General features: G+C 35.3%; 1 protein-coding gene across 6 annotated transcripts in view; it reads left to right on the top strand.

Annotated features, from left to right (window-relative positions):
- The window catches only part of PTPRQ (protein tyrosine phosphatase receptor type Q), a 205,234-nt gene that overhangs the window by 74,709 nt on the left and 115,477 nt on the right, over positions 1-15,048 (top strand). For 5 of the 6 annotated variants that reach the window (XM_024737185.1, XM_024737184.1, XM_024737187.1 and 2 more), the window contains exons 23-25: positions 2,518-2,669; positions 6,914-7,055; positions 9,670-9,939. In XM_024737185.1, the coding sequence (XP_024592953.1) occupies positions 2,518-2,669; positions 6,914-7,055; positions 9,670-9,939 (564 nt within the window). The remainder of the gene's footprint in view (positions 1-2,517; positions 2,670-6,913; positions 7,056-9,669; positions 9,940-15,048) is intronic. The other variant, XM_024737186.1, reaches the window with a different exon arrangement.

Raw genomic sequence — 15,048 nt, 5'->3', positions numbered from 1 at the left:
AACCTATTACAATAGTAACAGCCTTTTCTATTCCTGAAAACTGCTACCATCCATTTATAAAAATTCTGTCACTTTCATTGCTTCGAAAGATGTCACAGCCATCGGTTATGGGCATGGAAAAAACCGTTGCGTATGTGGATGGATTTTCCAATACTTAATATCCATTTGCTCTAGAAATGACATTTTTTTCTCTCTAGCAACTTGTTTCCTTTTCAGTCTTTGAACCCACAAAGGATTTTATGCAGCATCTTTGTTCTTACTGTGTTTGTGACTAATATGTCCAAAATATCTTTTTTTTTAACTCTGGAAGTTTCTCATTTGTGGCTTCTGCAGAATCCTGTTTGTGTTGAATATTCAGAAAACTATAATGACTGAAGCTCTTCCTGTTTTTTAGGTTTCAGTCTCAAGAATACGATGATACATGGATCATTGTCTATTTCTTCTTGTGGTTGTTTCTATGGTCCATTATTTTTTAAAGATTAGTCCTCTTACTGAGAAATGATACTGACCTAAATTTCTGCTGAGAGTAGAATTCTATGTGTATTATTTGAAGATTATAAATTTGACAGATACTTTAAGTATGAAGAATGAGTGTTCTCCCTGTTGTTGGAACAGTCTTTTAAATTGTTTACTCATTGATCAGCAGAGTAGATATGATATGTGGAAATACAAGTTTGGGGAGTCTTTAGCAAAAATGTTAAGTGCAATTTGTGGTCAATATCATTTCAGGAATTCTTTAAATGCAGATCTCTCCCAAGATTTTCACCAACCTATAACGTTTTATCAGTTATTATTATAGCACCATGAATAATAAACACTTACTGTGCGCTGTTCCCAGTGAGAGGCCCTGGATGACTTCATATGTACAATAAGGATAATCTTTAGAAGAAAGAAACTAAAAATATTGTTTAGATAATATACATTATCAAAATATTTAAATATCTGAGTATACATGCACACATACATGTGTGCGTACTCCTAATCTCATACACATAATTTCCATCACATACTCATAATCTCATATACAGACTCATAATCACCATCTTGTAGGAAGGAAAAGCCAAGAAAATATTGCATAAAACTGTTCTCACATGTATTAAAGGTGACAGGGTTTATTTTGAATGATTTTAATATAATTATTTAGAAGATATTTTGTAGTAGATGATGTTACCACATGTGGATTTAAATAATGTAAGAGCAGGTGATGTAGTAGTTGCCACTTCAACAGTTATCCTCCGGTTTGTGAATTTACTTATATTTTATTTAGGGTGACTGATGATTTTTATATTTTGCACATTACCTGTCATAGTACCTGAAGGAGTTGTTGGAAACCTGACTTACAAGTCCATTTCGTCAACTGCAATAAATGTAAGCTGGGGCCCTCCGTCTCAACCAAACGGTCTAGTCTTCTACTATGTTTCTCTGAGCTCACAGCAAACTCCTCGCCACGTGAGACCACCTCTAGTTACATATGAGAGAAGCATGTATTTTGATAATCTGGAAAAATATACTGATTATATATTAAAAATCACTCCATCAACAGAAAAGGGATTCTCTGATACCTATACTGCCCAACTACACATCAAAACTGAAGAAGATGGTAGGCTGGACCCTTTTATTGCCTATTAAGCAGATTGTTGATGTTTTCTTATTTATATTGCTTTCTGATAGAAAACATTATTCTTGTCACTACATAGATTCTGTTTGTTCTTAAGTAATTAGCCTTTCAATAAACACAGTAAGCTCTAAGTTTCTTAAAATTAAAATAATTACCTGTTGATAAAAATTAAGTCCCATTATTATTAAAGCCTCTTCTTCTTGATGCTAACTCACTTTTGTTTCACTTAATATTCTTTTTTTCTTTTATAGTCCCAGAAACTTCACCAATAATCAACACTTTTAAAAACCTTTCCTCTACCTCAGTTCTCTTATCATGGGATCCCCCAGTAAAACCAAATGGTGCAATAATAAGTTATGATTTAATTTTACAAGGACCAAGTGAGAATTATTCTTTTGTTACTTCTGATAACTATGTAATACTGGACGAGCTTTCACCATTTACATTATATAGTTTTTTTGCTGCTGCAAGAACTATAAAAGGACTGGGTCCTTCCAGTGTTCTTTTCTTTTACACAGATGAGTCAGGTAAGCCAGAATCCATATTTCTTCCAATGATTTCACTGTTGCAGCACTTGCTCTCTCTTTTTAAGGAACAGCATGGAAAATGAAAGGATATTTGATTGTCTATTTGTAACAGCCTGACAACTATTCATCTGCTTTGCTGAACATTTTTTTTTTTAATGTGATCTTCAGAACAGGGTGTTCTGTTTAAAGCTACTTTGGAACTACTGAGTTCCAAGTACAAAAGCATGATTACTTCTGCTCTTTATTTCTGAAATTAAAATGATCAGTTTATAAATCTTTCTTAACTAGTGTCTTCAAGAAGCTAGAGTCACGATGATATTTTTCTGCTAAAAAATGTTATGAATATAAGTTTTATAATGTGTTTTCCTGCAGTGCCTTTAGCACCTCCTCAAAATTTGACTTTAGTCAACTACACTTCAGACCTTGTATGGCTGAAATGGAGCCCGAGTCCTGTTCCAGGCGGTATTGTTAAAGTATATAGTTTAAAAATTCATGAGCATGAAACTGATACTATATTTTATAAGGTAGGTTGATGATAACACTATATATTTATTTCAAAAATTTAGAAAGTCAATTAAAGTATTGACATGCAGGGGGAAAATGGACTGCTTTAATTAACACAAGGACCATCTTTTAAAAAAATCTTTTTGGTTTCCTACAACTTAAGGATGCTTGCAGAAAACACAGCAAACGTTTGTCAAATATGGAAGTGAAGTACTTCATATAGCGTTTTATTTAGAATTTATAACTTCTAGATAGCTATAAGTTAGGAAGTAATTGCGCCATTTTGTTAATGCTGGAAAGTATACAGTAAATTTTTTCAGACTATTTAAAATCTGTTATTGTCTTAAGGGTAATATATTTCTACATTCATCCCCCTTACCCACAGGGGATACATTCCAAGACCCCCAGTGGATGCCTGAAACCATGAATAGTACTGAACCGATATGTACTGTGTTTTTTCTTATACATCAAGTTTAATTTCTAAAGTTTAATTTATAAATAAGGCACAGTAAGAGATTAACAACCGTAACTAATAACAAAATAGAAAAATTATAACAAACAGTAATAAGAGTTACGTGAATGTGGTCCCTCTCTCTCTCAAAACATCTTCTTGTACAAATTTAATGCCTTTTCTATCTTAACTAAGCACTTATCACATACTATGGCAATAACTTTTACAGTTTGAGGTACAACAGCAAAACTTGTACATTTTTCCCCCTTCTTCCCAATTTCATAGAATGTCACAGAAGCTTCATTTTCACCGAAGATCTTAGCGGCCTCAGCATATGATTACTTTTTCTTTCCTTATTGAGAACATTTTTCATCTTTTCACTTAAAAGAAACACTTTATGGCTTCTCTTTGGCATCTCTGAATTGCCAGCATCACTACTCTTGTACTTTGGGGCCATTACTAAGTAAAATAAGGGTGACTTGAACAAAAGCACTGCGCTATCTGACAGTTGATCTGATAACCAAAAAGGCTACTGACTAATGGGTGGGAAATGCTGGACAAAGGGTTGATTGATACCCTGGGCAAGATGGAGCAGGACAACTCGAGATTTCATCATGCAGCTCAGACCAGCTCACAATTTGAAACTTATGAATTGTTTATTTCTGGAATTTTCCATCTAATATCTTGGGACCATGGTTGACTGTGGGTAACTGAAACCGTGGAAAATGAAACTGTGAATAAGGGGGGACTATTGTATTTGTTGTTAAAAGAAGTACCAAATGAATGTTTTTAACCTGTTCAGAAAAGTGTTTATACTGGACTTCTGTTAAGCTTTCCAGATAGCATGTAATCCCACACTAATCGGTCTTTTAAAATATATCATTATTCTTTTTCTTTCAATGCTAATTAGTTTCAATGCTAAATGCCCTTTCACTCCTCCATTTGTAGGTTTCAGAATCAATGAAAAATACCCAAAGAACTGATGTAACAAAGGGTCTCAAATATAGCTATATGATTTCTAGCATTTAATTGCCAAAATATGTTGTAATTAACTAGCATTTATTTGCGAAAGTGTTCTTATTTTTTTTCCAAAGGCAAATGAAGTACTGGAATGCTCTTTAGTTGCAGCAAGGAGAGTGCAAAAACTTTGCATAAACATTGTCCCCAATATTATATGCATTATAATTTATTACTGATGGTAAATCATTTTTATAGCATGTGTAGCTTAAAAAGTGAATAGTAAAAATCAGAAGCAGTGTGTAAGTTTATGTCATAAGGAATAATGCTTTTCTTTTTGGAAGTCAAGATACTACTCTAAAATCTGATAGGCTGAGTAGAATTCAAATTGTATTTCTTCATAAATGTGGAATCTGTTTCCCAGCAGTGTGAAATTTCATTAATGGTGCTAAGTCTCTAGCCCTCTAGTATCTATTTCTAGTCTAATCTTAACATTTTCCATTTTTTTTTAACGTGCTTTGTCTGTATGGATCACTGGTAAATAGGTATCAAATGGGGAGGAAGGAATCATTTTCTATATTTCTATATTTTAAAGATAATAATCTTTATTATCCCAGGAATGTGATCATTCCTAGGATGAACATGTATGTATATTGAAGTGTGGATGTGTATGTGTGATCTTTTCCTCAGAACAGAGATCTCTACCATCAACACCGTTAGCACAGTCATGAATTAAGGACTCTGGCATCAAATTTTCTGGTTAGAAGCCTGACTTTGAGACTTATTGTTCTGCTTTAGGGCAGTTGCTTAAATTCTTATGACTCAGTTTCCTCAAGTGCAAAATGGGAGCTGTAAAGATACATCCACTAAAAAGTGAAGATTGTAAGGGAAAATCTATGTAAAGCATTTAGAACAATCCTCAGCATATGATAAACGTGGTAGCTATTGTTTTTGTATATGGTTTAAAAAAAAAGAACAAATTCCATTCAGCATTGTAATAGCACTAAGCCTGAAATGACAGTACTCCTCTACCTGAATATGAGGGTAGGTTATATTCTAAGAGTTTTAGACATCTGTTTTCTCAATAGAAATGCTACCATTGAAATTTCACTAGTAGCGAAGATATAATCTTTATACCATAAAGTATTAAATATATCTTTTTTGGGGTGGAAGGAGTAGCTTTCTTTTAAAATCTACTACTTTTAGTTATTCCTTTTTACATCTATTGTGTCTTCCCTGAATTTTCATAGCCTTATTTTCTTTCAAATTCCTTTAAATGTATCCTCGTGCCATCTTTTTTCCTTTCTCAACATCTAGTTTTCTTTATCTGCTTTCCTCCCTCTGTGTGGCTTTCTCTTTGAGTGTGTCGTCCTGTTTTCCTTTCTATGTTTTCAGCTACCTCTATGTCCCAACTGTTAGTTTCTTTTCTTTTCTTTTCTATTCTTTCAGATTGTATGTGAGTTCCTGGAGGCATAATAATTCCAGAACCACTTCAAATGTTCCTGCCATCTCAGTCAATCCAGTTTAATCCATTTGGAGATAAATAAGACCCAGGTCTGCTGGTAACTCGGGTCACTCACACATACCGAAAAAAATTTTTTATTCAGTAAAAAATTTCTGTTATGTTTGGCAATATTCCTTACTCATGTCTCCATCTTACAACTAACTTTGTCAGTCTGTCCACTATCCAATAAGCTACTCACACTTTTTATTATAATCTCCTGAGTTCAGTCATTTCTCTGGGTAGTTACTCACCCTTCCTAACCCAAGTCAAAATTTACCTGCTTGTGTTTAATTTCTTCTTAGAATGCAGTTGTTGGTAGAGTTCTCTAATTAATATAACAATTCCTTGATGACAGGGACCATGTCCTATATATCTTTTACTATCTATATAGTAATTGTGGAAGAATGAAAGAAAACAGCGTAATACAGTGAGTTCATAAAGTATGTCAGTGACTTGCAAGAGATTAATTTAAAATATGATTCTAACTGTGAGTGCCCTGAGCATTAGTAGTCTTGCTAAATTTCTGCCACTGAAATGTTTAATATATAAGTGAAAGTAGTTTATATTTCGGATTAGATACAATGCAGTATTCTTAAAATGCTACCACATAGGAGATTGTCTTCTTTTTCCATAGGGTAACTATCAATCTTAAGTGCTCTTTCTATTAGGACAATTCTCTTTGAATGAAGGCTTTATATTTGATGGTAAAATTTTCTATGAGAAATAATATCCTCTTTTGAACAACTGTGATAACTGTTCTTTTTTTTCATTTTCCTAAGAGATTGCATAAAATTAGAAATTTAGGAGTTGTCTGGGAAAACTCATAGTTTAAGCTTCATAGGAGCAGAGGTTCTGTTTCATTCACTGCTGTATTTCCAGTGCCTACCATACAATAGCTGATGAATAATTTACACAAAATGCTACTGAGAATTAAAAAATGAATTTAGATGAATTCAAGAAAAATCAAGTACCACTGACTGCTCTTAAGTTGGATTTCAATTGAGGACTTCAATTTTAGCCAATTTTAAGGAAGTAATCAGTATGTAATTCCAAGTAAAAATCAGGGAGACAAAATGAAAACAAAACACTTCAGCTTTAAAAACAAATGGCAGTTATGAGATTCTTCAGTGCTGAGAGGGTATCCAGTTCATCCTTGCTTTATCAGCTGAGCACACCCTGGGGCACACACACAAAATGTTTAATTTTTAAATTTTTAATAAAAAATACCTGTGCTTACTAAATCATAGGCTAAACACAGAAGACATAATTTTGATGTATTAAATATTTCTTCCAGTTATAAATAAGTTTTTTGATGATGCATTGTGACAAAGAATTTTATTTCTGCTTTTCAGAATATTTCAGGTTTGCAAACTGAAGCCAAACTTGTTGGACTGGAACCCATCAGCACCTATTCTATCAGCATATCTGCCTTTACTAAAGTTGGAAATGGCAATCAATTTAGTAACGTAGTAAAATTCACAACCCAAGAATCAGGTTAGATATGGATTTTGGATCCTAAAATGTTTGATTTTGTATTTTAACACTTTTCCCTTTCCTTTCTCAGTTTATTTGACTATCAATATTTAATTGTTCATTCAAAGGGAAGTTGAATTTCAGTGCTTTAAGGATAGGCTGGGTTGTCTTGTTTGCAATCAAATAGATACATATTTACACGTGGTTTTTCACTTTGAACTGAGGAAGCTGAAATAAAAGACTACTTTAGGAACAAAGTAGGCTTCTAGATATATGTAAAAATTACCTACTTCTTAGTACCATCTGAGACAGCTGGGAAAAAAAAGAAATGAACCATTAATCACTTTTAACAGGTTGATTTATATTTTCATGAAAAAAAATCTGTAATTTTTTAAAGAAGATGTGTTGTGACATTTGAAGAGCACTAGTCAGTATGTAAGCTTTTACTTTCCCGTAGTCCATTTGTGACATGTGGAGGGGACTGTGAAGACTGAAATACCATCGCTCTAATTAAACAACTTACCTGTCCATCACCTACATGTCATAACTCAACTGTGTACTGAATAGTTTTAATTTATAACTGATTTAATGATTTAATACTTTTCCTTCTCTCAACTGGACCGTATTTTTTTTTTTTTTTTGCGGTACGCGGACCTCTCACGGCTGTGGCTTCTCCCATTGCGGAGCACAGGCTCCGAACGCGCAGGCTCAGTGGCCATGGCTCACGGGCCCAGCCGCTCTGCGGCATTGTGGGATCTTCCCGGACCGGGGCACGAACTATTGTCCCCTGCATCGGCAGGCGGACTCTCAACCACTGCGCCACCAGGGGAGCCCTGGACCATATTTTTAAAGGCAACTCTTCCTCGCTCTTTTTTTTTTTTTTTTGGTCAATGATTATTGAATAAGCTCAAGATCCTGCTCTAGTCATTTCTTCCCTATACCTCTGGGTGCATTTCTTTTTGTTTTAGTGAATCTCTAAATTGAAATTGGAGACCACTCACTGATAAATTAACCATTTTACATTAATTTATGAATACCTGATACTATTTTCATGGCATGCCTATAAGACAGGCTAAGTAAGTAGTATTTATAGTGGATAAGAGTTCATGCTCTGCAGTCAGTGCCTGGATTGGAATCCAAGCTCTGTGACTTGCTAGTTGTATAACCCTGGCAAAGGCACGTGCCTCCTCTGAGCCTCTGTATCTTTAACTGAAAAGAAACACACATTAGCAGTAGCCACCCAGAAGGTTGTTGGGAAAAATATTTGAAAAGACCCATATGAAGCACTTATTAGAGTGTTGGACACACAGATACTAAAAAAAACATTACGGTTGCCCCTGTGCCCATACTTCAGATGAAGAAGCCATGATTCAGGCAGATTAGATGAAAAGGGCTGAGAAAATTAGTGAAGAAACTGAACTAGAACATCCGTGTCTGACCTCTAGTGCAAACTGGACGTGACTGTAGGAAATGCATATCATAACTGAGTGATACTATAGAAAAAGGCTAAACCCGTAAAGAAAAAAACATTTTAACTATTTACACACAGATAGATAAAAATCAAGGCTAATCTTGTAGACAGTATTATGTAAACCAATAAAAATTTTTTTTACCAGCAAAATAAAATAATTCCACAAAGTCCTGTGCCCTGATTGGTTAAATAAAATTCTCAACTTGAAGTGTTATCAGCTGGCTAATTAATTGTTTTTAAGTTTGGAGAGTCAGTGAAATAGTTGTTCACAAAATCCAGGTTTATAATCTAAACTTAAGTAAATTAGCAACTGTCTCTTTTTCACTTATTGGTATTAGTATATGTTTTTGAAAATAAGAAAGCAAATAATTAACCATATTTAACTGCCAGAGCCCTGGATCAGCCTAGGAATTGGCTTTTCTTTCATTTTAAATGCCACCCCCGCCCAAGTTATTCTCTTTTAGTTTTGATGCCTTTATCTTACAGAGGAAGAAGCGTTTGTAAAGATAGAAATTTACACCACAGGAGAGAACTGTAGGCAAGTCAAAGATTACTTGGATATTCTTTAAATAACTATGTTTTGCACAACGACAAGTTGTTTCTTTTCACCGCTTGCTGTTTGTAATCCACAAATTGACTCTATGCAAATTTTCTTTATAGCTTCCTCTTTTTAGTGTGACAAAAAGAGCTATGCTTACATTAGGGGACATTATATAATCAGACATTTCCCTGAGAAGTACCCATTTCAGTGAGGCACCTACATCTACGTTTTGCATTAAAAAGTTCCATCATAAAGTATGGCTAAGACTGCTCCTTCCCATTAAGAGGTAAAGAGGGCGGGCTTCAACCACTGCCTGAGCTTGAGGCTGGCTACATAGTTGTAACTGAGGATTTGAGGATGTGATTGCTGCTTGGGCCTAGGAGAATATTCAGTGATGGATTCAGTATTGTAAGGATAAATATGATAACATAGAAAATGGGCCAACTGCCATCTGATTCAGCCCACGTTAAGAATTTTTTGAGCGCACATTGAAAGGTTGATACGTTAAATTTTTATTCTGTCTCTACTCCTAAACATGACTTTTTCTAGCAATTGCATAATGAAATCATTTCTCTACTACATGTGTATAAATTTTAACTTTGGGCATTTGCTTATCTCTTAAGTTCCAGATGTTGTACAGAACATACAGTGTATGGCAACTAGCTGGCAGTCAGCTTTAGTGAAGTGGGATCCACCCAAAAAGGCAAATGGAATAATTACACATTATATGATAACAGTTGAAAGGAATGCTACAAAAATCTCTCCCCAAGATCACATGTATACTTTCATGAAACTTCTCGCCAATACCTCGTATGTCTTTAAAATAAGAGCTTCAACCTCAGCTGGTGAAGGTGATGAAAGTGCATGCAACATCAGCACGCTACCCGAAACAGGTAACAAATGTGAAACAGGTAACTGATCTGAAGCATGTAATTTACCTGAAAGAACTAACCTGAAACACAAAACTGTTCCTGGACTGTGTCCTACGTTTGTCAATAACCTTTGTAATCTTTATAGCACATTTGTCTAAAACTTTAAAAGAAATATTAAAAAATATAACACATACTTTTTCATCCCACATGTTACCTGAGGGCCAGCTGTGTGGTCCATTGAACCACCTCCATAGCAATGGGAGGCTGAAAGGAGGAAAAAAGAGAAAATCTGCTTCATTGTGTTTTTACAAGTATCTATTTCTTATTATACAAACACCAAACTTACTGAACTATGTTTTATTGTAATTTAAAATAGGGAATGAATATGTAACATATACACACACACACACACACACATATATATATATCTTTTTTTAAATTGATTTATGGCATTCTTGATGCTTCCCTGAATTCCAAAGTTGCAGTGTCAGACTCGGTTTCATCTACTTCCTTCTCTTTATACCAGCCTTCATCTTTTGTATTATTGGAATAAAAATATCTAGGTCACTAAGCTCTAGTCTTTAAAGAGGAAAACTCTTACTCTCTCTAACAGTGATCCACCCTAAGTCATAATCTCTTTCATCTTCTACCTTCTCTAATATTGTACCTCTTCATATAAATGAAAACCTGACTCCTTCCCAATAACACCACTTCCCTGGAGGTCCTCCCTACTGGGGACTGTAGGTATTGACATAATTGTTTACCTCTGGCACCTCTGGATCCTTATCTTTGAAATATCTTTTAACCCTTTCCTCCTTTTGAAATCAGCATCACCCAGTTTTACTCTACTTTTCTATCTTTGAGGCTATAAACCACAGAACTTCAAGACATGGTGTACCTTCTCTGATTTCAGTATCTTTTTCTTCTCATCCTTTCAAGGCAACATTTCTTGAAACTTTAGTGTCTTACCTACTCATCTGGAATGGACGCGTTGCAACAACAACTATCTCTTGCTCCTTACATCGCAAGGCGAGTCACTGTAACTCATCTTCCAGGAGATTCCCAGCTCTGAAAGGACCCCACTGTTTGTTTTCACTAGATGCTGGCTGATGAATAGTGCTGGAGAAAATGTAAATGGTTCTATCTTGTTCACCTATTCTTTAACTCTCCCAATTGCTCCACAATCTACTCTACATCCCTGTTTACACTTAATCAATTTTCCATAGGAAAATTCTACTCTTCCTCTGAACATGGTCTACCCCCACTATCATCCATCTTTGATGTTATTATTCATTTTACTAATAGCATCAAAGAGAATTGATTTGCCTTCCTTCAAAATTTACTGGTATCTCTATTTATGCTCTCAAGGTATATCTTGGGAACTTCATTGCCTTCCTCTTTTCAGGAATCTAACTGCTCATTTTTGTTTCAAACTCGTGTTTCCTCTAGAACATAACTCCATCAATTTAATCTACTTTCTCTTGCATTTTATCTTCTGTCTCTGTCTCTTGCACACACACACACACACACACACACACACACACACAAACACACACCAACAGCCACACAAATTGTTAGAAAGTTTCAGCTGAGGACCTGGTTGGTATATCAACCCTAAACATATTCAAAATGGAATTTATGTAACATGAATTCTCCTTCTCTTCCTCACTTTTCTGTACCTGTTCTTTATAATCAGTTGGGGATCAAGCCTCATATTCTTATGTGATTTTTCCTCCCATCTCTCCTACATATAATCAGAGCTTATCAATTCAGTCTCTGCCATGGCTCTGCAATTTGCCCCTTCTTCAACTTGACTGCCCTCATTTTATATCAGACTTGTTGCTTCCTGTAGTAATACCCAAAGGGGCCTTATCACCCATACTCATTCAGCCTGCCTGTCAGTACCATCTTTCCACCCACTTATTTTGATTGAATTGGCCCTAACATACAATTTAGAGCATTTATGTGTTGGCTGTTGAATTTTATTACCTGAGGGGTAAGAAGTAGACATGGAGATTTAAGTATCTGAAGCATAGAGGTGATAATGAAAGGTACTATGTATAAGAGATGGCCCAGAATACTCCAAATGTTTTACCTATTCTCGTCGTGTACAAAATATAGCCCAGAATTCATCACCAGTTAGATTTGACTTCTGTTTAGCTTTTCATTCTTTTATTCCTCCACTGCATCTCTTCATATAACTGATACCTGTAGCCAAACTTTATTTATTCAGCACGTTAGATTTCATGTATTCATTTCAAAAGACATTTATTAAGCACCTGCTATGGGCTAATAATTGATTAGATTCTCTTCTTTAAACTTGCTCAATACTTTTCGCCATCAGATTGTCCTACTCCCTTTCTACGTCACACAAAATTGTATTAGTTCTTAAAAGCCCAGCTTAAGTGTGTGTGTGTATGTGTGTGAGTGTGTTTAAGTCTTCAATGACATGCTAAGCATTAAAACTACAGATTCCTAGACTTCACCCTAGACTTGGCTGAATCATAGCCTCAAGAGATGAAGCCCAAGAATCTGTAGTTTTAAGCATCTCTCTGATGATTCTCTGTAAATTTTCTGAATTACTGGACTAGATTACCCAGGAATTTTGATGGCAGGTGATGTGTAGCAGTGAGGACAGGCAAACAGTGTCAGAGAGGCCCAGAAAGGGGTAGCAGGTGTTTCCTCAGTGGGTGGGCAGCAGATCATTGCTATACAGAGTCTGAGAGAAGGAAATATGTTCAAATGCAGGCAGGTGGTCTGCATCAGGGTGGTCTAGTACCAGGTGAAATGGTCTTGATCATTGGACGGGAGCTGAGTCCTAGAGAACTGGCAACGAAAGACAGGACAGTAATTCTGAGATAAATGAGAGGTTCAGAACTCAGAGAACAGGGCAGAGGACTCATTATTATTGATTCCACTGGTACTCAAGGTGACTGCTCAGTCACAGGAATGAAGCAGAAGTTTAATTAGTAGAACAGAGATGCATAATCAAAGTATATACACTTGATGTAGAGCCACCTGAACTTAAGGACAGATCTTTGTTAAAAAAAAAAAAAATCCTTTAAGGATTTGAATTAGATTTTAAGTCAGGATTAAAAGATTGCATGAATGGAGACTGAAGGAATTCTAAACCAATGAATTAGGAAGGTATTAGGCATATTGTACCATGTATTATGTGCTCCCTTACTACTGAAGACAAATGTTGCTCAAAGTTTGGACTGCTGACTCTCCCTGCATCAGAAGGTACATCCCCGAGGCCCTACTCTAGACCTGTGGAATCAGAGTTTGGAAAATAAAACTCACAAATCTTCCTTTAAACAAGGTATGTGAGGTGAGAGACAGTGCTGAAATTTGAGAACCATTCTATTCCACTGTATACTCTTTGCTTGTGGGGCTATGTCTTATTTGTCTTTATTTTACTCACAGTTCATAGCAAAGAGCCTTGGGCATTCTAGGCACTCAAATTTTTGTAAAAGAAAGAAATGAATTGTTTTCTCATGAAATTCATAATTTTTCATAAGGGTGTTACTCCACTGCAATGTATTATTTCCACACTTTCATCAGGCAAAATTATAGCTATTTTCTCCCAGGCAGATGTAAGTTTTTTCAATTCAGGAGAGTCATTCATATGAAACATGAGTATTAACTGCTGCTTTAAAAATATTTAAATAATTTGTTTATCTTTAAAATTAATTTTCAGATCTAGCATGTAATTGTATTTATGATTACAGTTTTTACTAGGTAAATAATTTGCTTTTATCTGGGTTCACATGAATTGTTTGTTGGTAAGACATTAGTAAGAACTGGAGATTCATTGCTCAGAATGGAAGCAGTTTTATAGCTGTTGCAAACTTCTAATTTATGGTGGTCTAAGATTAGTCACAGTGTAGAGTCAGCTGTGAGTCACTGACTCTGTACTTCTCACTCCCTTGCTGCCTAGTGTCTGACCTTAACATTCCTTCCAGGGATTATTGGGTGTTTTTCTCAGTGTAAACTTGGTCATATCGGGCACAGTTAAACATGCATCATAGATGATTGAATTTATGAGGAGATTAGTGTTCAGTGTCTGAACTGGTTCCATTGTTGCAGTCAAACACATCAGAATAAGGCAAATACAGATGAAGGCCCCCAAACCTAGTAATTTTAATAGCATTTTCTGTCGAAGTATATTATATGTACCAATAGAAATATTATAGCAAGTTCAAGTGCATACAGGACTTAACTTTTAAAATCTCAAATTAGTTCAAAATGCGTGCACTTCTCCATATTATTTTCAAATCTTAGTAAATATGGTGATTTAATATTGAACTTGAAAATTTGTTCTTTTTTTCTGGAAGATAATTTTACAGTTTGGATTTATTCAACGCTCTTCCAAGTTCAGTAATTTAGAATCAAAAGAGGAAAATAAGCTATATCCCTTGGATGCCCAAAACTTAATTGAGGGAAAGTGAAATACTCAGTTGTGGTTTTTAGGGGTGTTCTTTTCAGCAGTGATTTCTTTATTAGCTTTTTGTTCAGTAGGAGGTATTAGGCACCTAGATGGACCCACTGGAAGTCCACTGAGCTTGCAGATATATTAATGGATCAGCACCGAATGGGAGTGTGTTTAATATCCCTGTTTTTTTCCCCTTCTACTCTTGGTTCTTTCAAATAACTGTGTAGTGTTTAATAGCATATATGTAAACTCTCAGGCCTCTTCTACAAAGCCATGACCGCCGTTCCCCTAAGAATTATTTAAGAAATGTATTTGTTATGTACTTTATTTGGAGCCCTATTTTGTGGGCCTCTGTGAGCAGTGTAGAGATTACTGGGCGAACTGTGATTAGGACAAAATCTAACTTCCATTTACCAGCTTTTTAAAAAAAATAAGATATACCATTTATGAGAATTCAGACCATTCTTAAGTACCATTTAATAGAGTGGATGTGGATGGTAAAAGTTTTCTCAAGGTTGCAAATTAATGTGCTAATTCAAAAGAAGTTTACTTTTTCCTTTGTCTGCATCCCAGTGACATTGCTCTCCTCAATCGAGATGAGAAGTCAAACATGCAGGAAAATTGTGTGGTCCTGTTTGTTCTTAAGCAAGTGAATTGACACATTCTACTTACCAGTCAGTAATTGTAGAAAGCAC

Source organism: Neophocaena asiaeorientalis, unplaced genomic scaffold (assembly GCF_003031525.2).
Source record: "Neophocaena asiaeorientalis asiaeorientalis breed wild unplaced genomic scaffold, Neophocaena_asiaeorientalis_V1.1 scaffold134, whole genome shotgun sequence".
NCBI lineage: Eukaryota > Metazoa > Chordata > Mammalia > Artiodactyla > Phocoenidae > Neophocaena > Neophocaena asiaeorientalis.
The sequence above is the reverse complement of the archived record's forward strand: the minus strand, read 5'-3'. Positions and strand labels throughout refer to the sequence as shown.